Source organism: Papio anubis, chromosome 12, assembly GCF_008728515.1.
Source record: "Papio anubis isolate 15944 chromosome 12, Panubis1.0, whole genome shotgun sequence".
Lineage (NCBI taxonomy): Eukaryota > Metazoa > Chordata > Mammalia > Primates > Cercopithecidae > Papio > Papio anubis.
This window is the reverse complement of record NC_044987.1, coordinates 17,338,494-17,350,293: the sequence shown is the minus strand read 5'-3', so window position 1 is coordinate 17,350,293 and position 11,800 is coordinate 17,338,494. Positions and strand designations below refer to the sequence as shown.

The 11,800-nt window shown below is 54.3% G+C and overlaps 2 protein-coding genes across 6 annotated transcripts in view; one reads left to right on the top strand and one right to left on the bottom strand.

Moving 5' to 3' along the window:
• Positions 1-50: 50 nt before the first annotated feature.
• Positions 51-8,337, top strand: TAGLN (transgelin). Of its 2 annotated transcripts, none has more exons than XM_003910746.5 (5): positions 51-309; positions 3,858-4,049; positions 4,155-4,332; positions 4,633-4,735; positions 5,067-8,337. In XM_003910746.5, the coding sequence occupies exons 2-5, from the start codon at positions 3,870-3,872 to the stop codon at positions 5,209-5,211; spliced, it is 606 nt and encodes a 201-aa protein (XP_003910795.1). In that variant the 5' UTR covers positions 51-309; positions 3,858-3,869; the 3' UTR covers positions 5,212-8,337. The 2 variants fall into 2 exon arrangements, with proteins under 2 accessions (XP_003910795.1, XP_021782280.1); XM_021926588.2 differs by lacking the exon at positions 51-309 and adding an exon at positions 1,535-1,678.
• PCSK7 (proprotein convertase subtilisin/kexin type 7) overlaps positions 5,938-11,800 on the bottom strand; it is a 27,146-nt gene continuing 21,283 nt past the window's right edge. Inside the window, exons 13-17 of one of the 4 annotated variants that reach the window (XM_003910744.5) lie at positions 9,749-9,905; positions 8,841-8,935; positions 7,935-8,028; positions 7,551-7,668; positions 5,938-7,226 (exon numbers count right to left, since the gene is read on the bottom strand). In XM_003910744.5, coding sequence (XP_003910793.2) covers positions 6,867-7,226; positions 7,551-7,668; positions 7,935-8,028; positions 8,841-8,935; positions 9,749-9,905 — 824 coding nt within the window. In that variant the 3' untranslated portion in view covers positions 5,938-6,866. Of the gene's footprint in view, positions 7,227-7,550; positions 7,669-7,934; positions 8,029-8,840; positions 8,936-9,748; positions 9,906-11,800 lie in introns of those variants that run through there. The other 3 variants (XM_021926586.2, XM_021926587.2, XM_017948983.2) reach the window with 3 other exon arrangements.

Genomic DNA, 11,800 nt, shown 5'->3' with positions numbered 1-11,800 from the left:
CAGCATGCCCCGCCCTGGCCCGCTCCATCTCCAAAGCATGCAGAGAATGTCTCGGCAGCCTGGGTAGACTGCTCCAACTTGGTGTCTTTCCCCAAATATGGAGCCTGTGTGGAGTCACTGGGGGAGCCGGGGGTGGGGAGGGGAGCCGGCTTCCTCCAGCAGGGAGGGGGCCGAGGAGCAAGCCAGCGGGGGAGGCTGACATCACCACAGCGCAGCCCTTTAAACCCCTCACCCAGCCAGCGCCCCATCCTGTCTGTCCAAGCCCAGACACAAGTCTTCACTCCTTCCTGCGAGCCCTGAGGAAGCCCTGTGAGTGCACTGGCTGGGGCTTGGAGGGAAGTTGGGCTGGAGATGGACAGGAACAGTGGGTGCATTTCAGGCAGGCTCTCCTGAGGTCCCAGGCGCCAGCTCCTGGCTGGGGAAAAACTCACCTCTCAGTCTGCGTGGGGGCCCAAGCTCCAGGCAGAGTGGGCTGGATCACTAGTGTCCTGGATCTCTCTCAGACCGGGCAGCCCTGGGCTCATTGTAATGCCTGGGATGACTTGGCTGGTGCAGAGGAATTGATGGTGGAAACCACCGGGGTGAGAGGGAGGCTCCCCATCTCAGTCAGCCGCATCCACGGGGTGTGCGTAAGGCTGCAGGCGCTGGCTGGTTAGGCCAAGGCTCTGCTGTCTGTCGCCCCTCTAGAACCTCCAAGGAGGTGAGGAGTGGGTGAATGCACCTGTGTTGGAGCACGGTGTCCCACTCTGGCGGGTCCCCAGGGCCTGAGCAGCAGCGATAGCCCTGCGACAAGGTGAAGGGCCACAGAACTCTTGTATTCCACAGTCTGGGGCAGCAGAGTGTGGAGATGGGAGGCCTGTCCCTCGGACAAGCAGCCCCTTCCACTGTCTGACAGTGGGAGGTCACCCGCACTGTAGCAGAGGGGTGGGGGCGGGTACTGCCAAGGAGGAGCTTCGGAGTGATGGACAGGGCAGGCCTGGGACCCTTGGTCTTCTCCAAAGCGTAGTTTCCTTTCGAGGTACTATTCCAAAGGTAGCAGTGAGGATGGCGCGCATTTATGTACCCGGGCCACTCTGTTTGTCTGTGGAGTGGAGAGGAGCCACCCTCCTGCCCTCTCAGAGGTCCCGATGTGCTCACTCCTATTTGGGAAGAGAGAAGGGGCACAGCAGCCCTGCAGGGTCCCCTGGTTCTACTCGCGTTTCTGGGCTTCTGCTGGTAGGGGGTGCCACCTGCCCGTTTGCCCTGGACTTTCTTTCTCCACTGCCCACTTTCACCTCAGCTCAGGGGAGGGGCCCTGGCAGGAGCCACAGGGCAGGAGGGTCCAGGCCTGTCCATGCTGTCCTGGGAGTGTCTTGAGATGCCCCTGGGTGGGCTGCCCCGTAGTCATCCTCCTCTCCCCTCCCCACTGGCTCGAAGGTGGGTCTGGGGAGGCTTCATCAGAGGACTCTAAAGGGTTTCTGGGGATTCTCCACCTTCAGACCCTGACCCAGGAGGAGGAAGGGGAAGGATGGTGGTGCTGGGTGGGAGTGGGGGTTGTGTGTGCTTCATCCTCCCTCTGACCAAAATCCAAATCTTATCTCTAGATCTGGGGGCTGCAGTGTTGTGTACCTGCCACCCTTAGCCTTGCTGCTTTGACCTGTACTGTCTGTTCTGATCCTCCTGAGACTGGAAGCTGGGGGTAGGGGACACACACTCTTTCCATCCGGTTCCTCAGGAGCCCAGCAGGGGTGTGGGAGGGGAAGGCAGGCATGAGGGCAGGTGGAGTGGGGGGCAGAAGCAGGGCCAGGGACAGAAGGTGGGTGCCTGTCTGGGATGGTGATGCAAAAGCTGAGACAGGCTGGGATGGATGGAGGCCAGGATGCAGGGCTACCGAAATCACCTGGTCCCAGCTGGCTTGGGGGTTTGGACCACAGTTCTTTGTGCAGGAGTCCTTGGGTGTTTGGGGAGCGGGGCTGGGACACTTAGGGTGAAGGGAGGGATTGGCTGTTTGTAGCTGAACAGTGGAACAGAGCACTGTCTCTGGGGTCTCTGGCATCACTGGCAGGGAGAGGGCTGGCTGGGCCAGAAGCCCACCTCATCCCCAGTGCTCAGAGAACTGGGTCCTCAGCGGTGGTCCTGTCCGCACTTTACACATAAGGAAATTGACGCAAGGAGGAGAGGGATGCCCAATGGCAGGCGCTTCGATGAGTCCATGTGAACGCTGCTGCGTGCTCAGGGAATGATGGTGAGAAAGGGGTGGAGGCTGGAGTGGGCAGCAAGGAACTGACATTTCTAGGTCAGTTTTTCACTCCTTGGTCAAAAGCAGGCTCTCTCCCTGGTCGTTACCAGGAGCCTGGCTCTGGGCAGCAAAGAACTGACATTTCGAGGAGCTCTGCTAAGGGCTGGGCAATATGTGAGGGAGTTCACAGACACCGTCCCATTTTCACAGCCCTCTGAGGTCGATAACATAACCCCCACTTCACGGATGAGGAACTCGAGCCCAGAAAGGCTGTCAGCCCTGGGAAAGGAAGGGCAGGGCACTGGGCTGGGCAGCTGGCCCGGGACCGCTGGGGTGTGATAGTGTTCGCTCTGCTTCCCGCAGGTGGGGTGCTGGTGAGGAGGGGTCTCACCAGAGAGGGGGCCAGGAGAGCGCGCTCTTGCCTCCATCCTCAGACCAGTGTGTCCCTCCCAACCTCTGACCCTCTGAGGCCAGGAGATGGGTTCGGCTTCCTTTGGTACCTCTTTTGGAAGTCTCTTCAGACAAACACTGGAGAGAAGGCACAGCACCCTAGGGTGACATTAGTGGCCAAGTCAGGTTCCTGTTCCTGTTCCCAGCCACCCCCATCCATCTGCCCAGGGACCTACCTGCCTGGCCTGCTCCTGCTGCCACCCCTCTCCATGAGTGGGACTCCTGAGCAGTGCCAGGCCCAGGCCCTCAGGGTGGCAGTTGCTGGATGGGGCCGGGCTTCCCATTCCCTGGCAGGCAGACTCTTGGCTCTGGAAGATCCCTGGGGGACTCTGACTTCTTGGTTACTCAGGCTACTCCTTAAGAGTAGCCTTATGAGACCATAAAGGCATGAGGGGAAGTCGATGGGTAGACCAGGTGTCTCTGGTTCCTCTGAGGAAATGCAGCTTCTTTGCCAAGAGCTCTTGGGCTTTGGTGGCTTCCTAGCCCTTGCCTGGGGTGGGCAAGTTTTAGTCTCTTCAGTTGCAGACCAGAAGCTGAGCTGACCTGAAAAGAGCTGCAGTTCTGGAGTTCCGGCTTCCAGGCCAGGGCCAGCTTCTGGGTGAGAGTGGGAGGTGATGGTTCCTCGAGGCAGAGGCAGTAAACCCTCACACCTGCTGCTGGACAAACGCCCCAGCTGGCTGTATTCTGTGCAGGCAATGTGGCTTCTGGAAGATCTCTCCAGTGGCTCTGTGGCTGGTCTTGGCAAAGAATGTTCTAGACCAAGGGTTGTCAAACTACAGCTCATGGGCCAAATCCAGCCTGCTGTCTGCTTTTGTAAATAAAGTTTTATTGGAACAAAGCCATGTTCATTTGTTACATATTGTCTGTGGCTGCTTTCCCACTGCAACAGCAGAGACCACATGGCCTGCAAAGCCTAAACTATGTTCTGTCTTGTCCTTTACAAAAACAGTTTACTGACCCCTGCTCTAGACCTCCAAAGACCTGGTATCCTGTTTCCTGGTGTTCAAGTTCAGAGAGGTGTCTGGACTAGGGGCTGAGCCTGGCCTGAATGGGCAGTGCTGTGACAAGTGTCTAGGATGGCTGGGTACCCTGCACAGAGCTAGAAGGCCGCCTGGCAGAGTTGAAAGCAGAGCTGCTCCCTGATCCTCTGACCCTCTGCCCTTCCCTCCTCCACCCTGGCCTGCTTTAGCTCCCCCCAAACATGGCCAACAAGGGTCCTTCCTATGGCATGAGCCGCGAAGTGCAGTCCAAAATCGAGAAGAAGTACGACGAGGAGCTGGAGGAGCGGCTGGTGGAGTGGATCATAGTGCAGTGCGGCCCTGATGTGGGCCGCCCAGACCGTGGGCGCTTGGGCTTCCAGGTCTGGCTGAAGAATGGCGTGGTGAGTGGCACCCTGGGCTGGGGGGCTAGGGTGTGCCACCTTGTGAGTCCTGGACCAATCCCTGAGCTGAGTGCTAAGCTGCGTCCTATGCCCTATGCCTGGTAGATTCTGAGCAAGCTGGTGAACAGCCTGTACCCTGATGGCTCCAAGCCGGTGAAGGTGCCTGAGAACCCGCCCTCCATGGTCTTCAAGCAGATGGAGCAGGTGGCTCAGTTCCTGAAGGCGGCTGAGGACTATGGGGTCATCAAGACTGACATGTTCCAGACTGTTGATCTCTTTGAAGGTAGAGAGGAAGAAAGGGCTGGGGGAGGAGGTGGGCAGGAGAACAGGGTGCTGGGGCAGAGAGAGGGGATGACCAGAATATGCCACAACTAGGGGTGTGCTCGCCTGCACACAGCAGGGATGGGATATGCCGAGAATAACACGCCACGCTCACAGGGCCCACTGAGAGGCCGCCCTTGAATTGGGGACAGCTCTTGCCCCTGGTTTGGCCATTTTTTTGTGAGAGACGGGGGCAGGCCCTGGCTTGGAGTCTTGTTTATACGTTCTTGATATTCATCTCCTCTCTCCTGTCTTCTCACAGGCAAAGACATGGCAGCAGTGCAGAGGACCCTAATGGCTTTGGGCAGCTTGGCAGTCACCAAGAATGATGGGCACTACCGTGGAGATCCCAACTGGTTTATGAAGTATGTGGCCTCCGGGGAGCTTGTGTCTCCACATGGGGTGGGAGACAGCTTGTGCTAAGGAGCTTGCGGGAAGGATTAGGGGAAGCAGATAGCCAAGAAGGGATGAAGTGGGGGTCTGAGATCGGGAATAACGGGTCCTTAATACTCCTTGACCCCTCCCTTTCCACCCTCCTGCGCTCAGTCTCCCTAGCCTATGAGGCAAGCTAGATTAGGGAAAAAACATGGAACAGGAAGGCAATGGGATTGGGCTAGGACGTAACAAGAGGGATCAGAAAACAGGTGGAAAACACACAGTTCTAGCAAGTCTTTATCCTGGTTCCTCCTTTTCTAGGAAAGCGCAGGAGCATAAGAGGGAATTCACAGAGAGCCAGCTGCAGGAGGGAAAGCATGTCATTGGCCTTCAGATGGGCACCAACAGAGGGGCCTCCCAGGCCGGCATGACAGGCTACGGACGACCTCGGCAGATCATCAGTTAGAGGGGAGAGGGCCAGCCCTGAGCCCTGCCCTCCCCAGCTCCCTGGCTACAGCCATCCCGCTTAGCCTGCCTCACCCACACCTGTGTGGTACCTTCAGCCCTGGCCAAGCTTTGAGGCTCTGTCACTGAGCAACGGTAACTGCACATGGGCAGCTCCTCCCTGTGTCCCCAGCCTCAGCCCAACTTCTTACCCGAAAGCATCACTGCCTTGGCCCCTCCCTCCTGGCTGCCCCCACCACCTCTACTGTCTCCTCCCTGGGCTAAGCAGGGGAGAAGCGGGCTGGGGGTAGCCTGGATGTGGGCTAAGTCCACTGTCCTCCTTGGCGGCAAAAGCCCATTGAAGAAGAACCAGCCCAGCCTGCCCCCTATCTTTTCCTGGAATATTTTTGGGGTTGGAACTCAAAAAAAAAAAAAAAAAAATACATCAATCTTTTCTCAGGCCTGGCTGGCAGAGTTTGATTTGCTCTGGTCACTTCTGTTAGGGTTCCAGATCTGAGCAGGGGACAGGCAGGCATCTCAGGCTTGTATGTGTTCCTGGCTGCCGTCCTCTGAAGGACCCTTCACGTGCCAAGATTCTGGGAGGGTCAGATTCTCTCAGAGGAAACAGGCCGTAGAAGAACAGGAGACCGAAGGGAAAAATCTCGGGGACCGAAGGGAAAAAGGAGCCACTCAGCAGTGTGCAGCGATTTTGGGGAGACAGAGGAAAGGAGAGATTGCAAGTGGCAGAATTGTTTGGAAGGTTTTTATTTTGGAAAAGCTGTGCAGAAAAAAATTCAAGAAAATGTTGCTGTGAGAAGAGAAAAACAAATCTTAAGCATTAAAAAAAAATTCAACCAACTAGCTCAGAAGAGGGGAGAAGGCCAAGGTTGAGAGAAGAGTCACAGCCTGTCAGGCAGATAGTTGGCCTCCGGCAGGAAGGCCATTTCCCTGAGCACTTGCAGAGGAAGACAGGGTGGTGGCAGGACTGGAGTGGCAGTGGCTCCCAAGGCTCTCTCCTCCAACACGCGCGTCTGCCATCTGCTCTGCAGTCCTGCCCCAGGATTCCCTAGTGAAGCATCTCAGGCCTGGGGGAGCCGTGTGTATCCCAGCTGTGCCAGCAGCATCATACCAATCGTGGGGGCGGAGGTGAAGGAGCCAGGGGTTCATTCAAGGTTGGCTTCTGATCAGGCATCTTGGGAATGGATGATGGAGGTAGCCGCTTTCAGGACAGGCATGTCCAGGGGCTCCTCCCAGCCTCTACCCCAAAGTCCTCTTCCCAAGTGACCCCAGTGACGTTTCCATTGAGATGCGCTCCTGGCTATGGCAGGCATCTTCTTAACTCATGCGTGGGTGGGGGTCCCCCATGTGTGGGGAACCTAGGCAACCGGCTTGGCCCAAGAGAGATGAGGATGGAGGCCAACCCAAAGGCGGCACCAATCCCCTGTCCAACACCTTCTCACCGAAAGTTCCCGTTTGGCTGGAGGAAGACCCTGTGGCTCTGACCAGACTTCTCTGGCAGCAATCCTCTGCCATTTGTATCTTAAGAAGGCCCTCACCCTCTTTGAGTGGAGTCAGAGGATGCCTCAGATTCCACATGTAAGCATCAGGGCTGCTTTCTCTCAAGAGCTCCCTAATTTTGGGAAAGAAGAGCCTGTCCCACACTGTCAGGCCCTGAGGTCAGCAGATCTGCTCCTCCTTCCCGTGCAGTAGGTCTCGGTGCTGATGAGGGCAGTCCAGGGTGCTCTTGTTCTGAGACAGGCTCCAGTCCCCTTGCTCCAGCAGGTCTGGGACAAGGAGGTCAGAGGTGGTGGAAAGGCCCCTGCTCTCTGTTTCCACTTCGTCTGGATCATTGCTGCTGCAAAGTGGCACTGATTCTAGCTCTGTCCCTTCCTCCTTGGCTTTCCGGCTCCGATGGGGCCAGTGGCAGGGTCCACTCCTACAAACTTGGTTGGAAGCCACATTCCTCTGGCTCAAATATACTTCCAGCATGTAGTAAACGGTCCAGAAGACGGTGAAACAGCCTACCAGCACCAGGGTCTGGGGTCGAGGCAAGCACCTACGTGAGGCACTGTTTCCTGAAACCTACAAGCTTTCTCAGCCCAGGACAATGAGCTCAGAAAGTCTTTTTCCTTCTAGGGACTGCCTTTTTCACACAAACTCTTCCCCCTGCCCCCTCCCCCGACAAGACCTGTCCTATAAGAGTTAGGCTAGCAGGGTAGGAGCAATGCTATGAAACCACTGCTGGGACCCAGGTCTTCCCAGTCCTTCGCCACGCAGGTCACCCCGAGAAGCACACTAAGAACTCCATTCCCAAGACAGGACAGTCCCGTCTACCCGCAGCTTGAGTCTTGGCCCTAGTACCTTGAGGGTGTTGGGGGTGATGGTGTAACCATCTTCCTCAGGAATTTTCAGCCCCGGTGGGCAGGGCAGGGTGAAGTCATCATGCAGGTATTTTCCACTCATGGCACTCTCTAGCAGGCTGTGGAGAAGAAAAGAGATGAGGATGCCCCACTGACTGTGGTTCCTATACCATCTGCCCTCACCCATCTTCCCCTCTTACAGCTGAAGACAGGGAAGCCCCACAGCAGAAAGGAGAGGCCCAGACTGAGTTCCCAGCCCAGGGCTCCATCTCTCGGCTTGAGGCTGCAGCTGGGAAACACAGCCGGGGTTCAGAGGGCGATGGGCTCCCTAGGCGGCCCTTCCCCTGTGAGTGGCCTTCCATCTGACACATGCAGCTTTACCCACCTTTGTCTGTCCCTGATGTCTACTGGACTCCACACAGAGCCATATAGGGTCAGCTGCCATTGCCGGAGGATGCCGACCTGGAATGACTCATCCCCTAGGGCAGCAAGGGGCAGCTCGTGAGCCACGCCCCTCTGTCAGCCATGCCAAACAGCAGAGGCCCTGCCCACCCTGCCACCCAAAGGGGCTCAGGCCACATGGTCTGCTCTAGGAGCTGCCTCACTCTGTCCCACTGACCCCAGGATCTGCAGAAGGGCCTCACTGGGTGCCCTTAGGGATGGAAAAGGTTGAAAGGTTGTACTCCAAAGCAGAGTCTTGCTTTTCTCTCCCATATTTTGGGGGTTCAGCTGGGATTCTGCTTGGAGAAAATGTCTTTCTACCAAATTAAAGCAAGCTTTGAAAACCACTGGTCTAGTGAATACCTAACTTGACTGGAGGATGGGAGGGTTGAGCTCAATTTCCAGTCTATACGCTGACACTAAAGAGATTCAAAATTCATGGACATTGTGGCCTTCACTTATGGTGACCTTCCACAAGTCACCTCAAACCTCTGGGCCAATATAAAAAAAAATGGTGAAATGAGTCCTGCCCTTACCTGCCTACCGGTGCTGGCCGAAGGATGGTTATACGTAAAAGGACTTGAAATGTGGTTTCAACAAGGACTTTTGTTGCTATTCTAGGAAAATGGGTGGGTCGCTCCTCCGGGGAATATGAGAGGCAGTATAAATGAACAGTTTCAGATAGCAATGCCCATTTCATGGATGGGGCACACTCTTGGCATCAACCCTCTTGGTCCAATGGCAACCCTAGATATTGCACACGGGACACTTTCTGTGGGGACTCTGAGATGCAGAGGGACCAGATAACAAGCAGGAAAGGCAGGGCCTGGTGCGAGGGCACGAGGCTCACCGACATCCCTGACGACAAGCCTGTAGGTCCCTCGGGCTCTCTCCCCCCAGCATCGCACAGTGGAGAAGGTCCAGTCGTTGAAGCCGTTGGGATCCCTGAGGAAAGAACACAGCAGAAACAGGTGGAAGGCGTGGGCCAGAGAGCTGACCTTCCCCCAGCAACACTTTCTCCCTGTAGTAGCCATGGGAAACTTGGGAGGGTGCGAGGGGTTCTCAGGTGCCTGCCCCTGGAATCTCATGGAAGGAGGAACTTGTGTGCGTGGTGTAGTGGAAAAGCAAGCATGGAGTGTGCACGGGCTTGGGAATCCCATGGATCTATAGGACATTCTTATTCTCTTGGGCTTACTAGCTCCGCGGCTTGTTTCCTCTTTTTTTTTTTTTGAGACAGGGTCTCACTCTGTTACCAAGCTGGAGTGCAGTGGCATGATCACAGCTCACTGCAGCCTTGACTTCCCTGGGCTCAAGTGATCCTCCCACCGCCAGTCTGAGCAGCTGGGATTATGGCATATACCACCATGCACCGTACAATCTTTACAAATTCTTTGTAGAGGCGGTCTCACTTTGTTGCCCAAGCTGGTCTTGGACTCCTGGCTAAGTGATTCTCCTGCCTTGACCTCCCTAAGTGCTGGGATTACCAGTGTGAGGCACCCGCGCTTCCCGGCCAGTTTCCTCATTTGTAAAAAGAGGTTACAAAGTCTAATCTATGGGATTCTTAGAAGGATTAGAGAACATGTGTGAGGTGCGGGCCCTGCTTACTTGAAGAAGGCATGTGATGAAAGGCTTCCAGCCACCAGGGATAGCCAGTGCCACAGTAGTTTAGGACAGTGCCAGGATCCACTTCTCCCATTTCTTTTCCTTGGAAAGGCCCTTGCTGGAAAGGTTGCTCAGGCCTTGGGCAAGTGTACGTACGAGTCCATGCTGCGGGGGGCGCCGATGAGGGACATCATGCCGCTGGGGCAGAACAACTTCAGTTCCAAGCTGCCACGCCGGGGGTGAGTAATGGAGACTGTCACTGCCACATGCTCCAAGGTCTTCAGCCCCGACATCTCCAGGTCCATCCTGCTGACTGTGGAAAGTCAGGCTGGGCAGCTGGGAAACCAGCCCACAACCACGCCTTCACTTCACCCCCATGTACACAAAGACACACGCTCACTGAAGCCACATACAAATGTCTCCGGCAACCCTAACTGGGACCTCGCCTATACTAGTAAATAGAATGGAGTTGCTGCTCTCAAATTTACAACATAGCTTCGAGTCTAGTTGGGAAGACAGCACATACCCAAGACACAATATAAGAATCCAGTAGAGCAACTTCAGTCATTCATACATCCAAAAAATTATTTACTGGATACCTCCTACATTTCAGGCACTGTACTAGATGCTGGGAATATAAAGATTCTTATCTTTAGGCATGGTCCCTGTCTTCTACCTGCAAGTGGAAAATGATATGGTATGGGAAACATACATAGTTGATAAGGGAAGAGAAATAAGTCTGATGGTTTTAGGCACACAGCAGTGAGATACGCTGAAGGAAATGAATACAGATTGGCAGAGAGGGTTGGTAGAGGGCATTGTTGGCAGTGGAAAAGGCATGAACAAAGATGGGTGAAAATGCACACATTTCACTGAAGACTATGCACAGTTAATTTTTAAAAAATGCTGGTGGATAAATTTCAATGAAATTATGTGAGTGAAAATAACCTCGAAAGAAGCATATAGCCGGGTGTGGTGGTGTGCACCTGTGGTCCCACTACCGGGGAGGGTGAGGTGGCAGGATCGCTTGAGCCTGGAAGGTGGAGGCTGCAGTGAGCCATGCTCATGCCACCACACTCCAGCCTGGGCAACAGAACAAGACTCTGTCTCAAAGAAAAAAAGAAAGAAAAATGACGTGTAGCACACAATTCCATTTACATGATGTTAATTGAAGTAACATACCTGCAGAGATAGAGAACAGATAAATGGGTGCCAGGGGCCAGGGACAAGGGAGGGGATGGGTGTCGCCAGAAAGGGGTAACACAAAGGAGTCTTGTGATAATGGAATGGTTCCAGATCTTGGTTGTGGTGGTAGTTATGCAAGGCTACATGTGATAAAATTGCATACAGCTACACAGGCGCATATATAAATATTGACAGCATGTATATCTGGTGAACTCTAAATAAATGCTGTGGATTGTACCAATGTCTATTTCTTGGTTTTGATATTATACTTTAATTGTGTGAAACATTAAGATTGGGAGAAGGGTGCATGGAACTTCCCTTGTACATTTCTTTGCAACCTCCTGTAAATCTACAATTATTAAAAAAAAAAAAAAAAGAAAAAAAAAACTACTGAAGTGGAAGACTCAACTGGAGACTATTAAGAAATTAGGCCGCAATGAGAACGATTCTTTTTTTTTTCTTTGTTTTGTTTTGAGACAGAGTCTCTCTCTGTCGCCAGGCTGGAGTGCAGTGGCATGATCTTGGCGGCTCACTGCAACCTGTCTTCTGGGTTCAAGCGATTCTCTTGCCTCAGCTTCCTAAGTAGCTGGAACTACAGGTGCCCGCCACCACGGCCACCTAATTTTTGTATTTTTAGTAGAGATGGGGTTTCACCATGTTGGCCAGGATGGTCTCGATCTCTTGACCTCATGATCCACCTGCCTCGACCTCCCAAAGTGCTGGGATTACAGGCGTGAGTCACTACACCTGGCCGAGAACAATTCTTTTTAAGCACCCTTTCTTCCATTAATTTATTCCAGGCTAGGCCTGGTGGCTCACTCCTGTAATCCCAGCACTTTGGGGGCTGAGGCAGGAGGATCGCTTTAGCCTGGGAGACATCATCTTTACAAAAAATTTAAAAATTATCTGGATATAGTGGTAAGCACCTGTGGTCCCAGCTACTCAGGAGGTTGAGTGTGAGAGGATGGTTTGAGCCTGGAAGGCTGAGGCTGCAATGAACCGTGATTGTGCCTCTACACTCTA

Coding starts and splice junctions, on each gene's coding strand:
- TAGLN (XM_003910746.5), top strand. CDS start 3,870: ATGGCCAACAAGGGTCCTTCCTATGGCATGAGCCGCGAAGTGCAGTCC. Junction 4,333..4,632: donor GACTGTTGATCTCTTTGAAG/GTAGAGAGGAAG, acceptor GTCTTCTCACAG/GCAAAGACATGGCAGCAGTG. Junction 4,736..5,066: donor GATCCCAACTGGTTTATGAA/GTATGTGGCCTC, acceptor CTCCTTTTCTAG/GAAAGCGCAGGAGCATAAGA.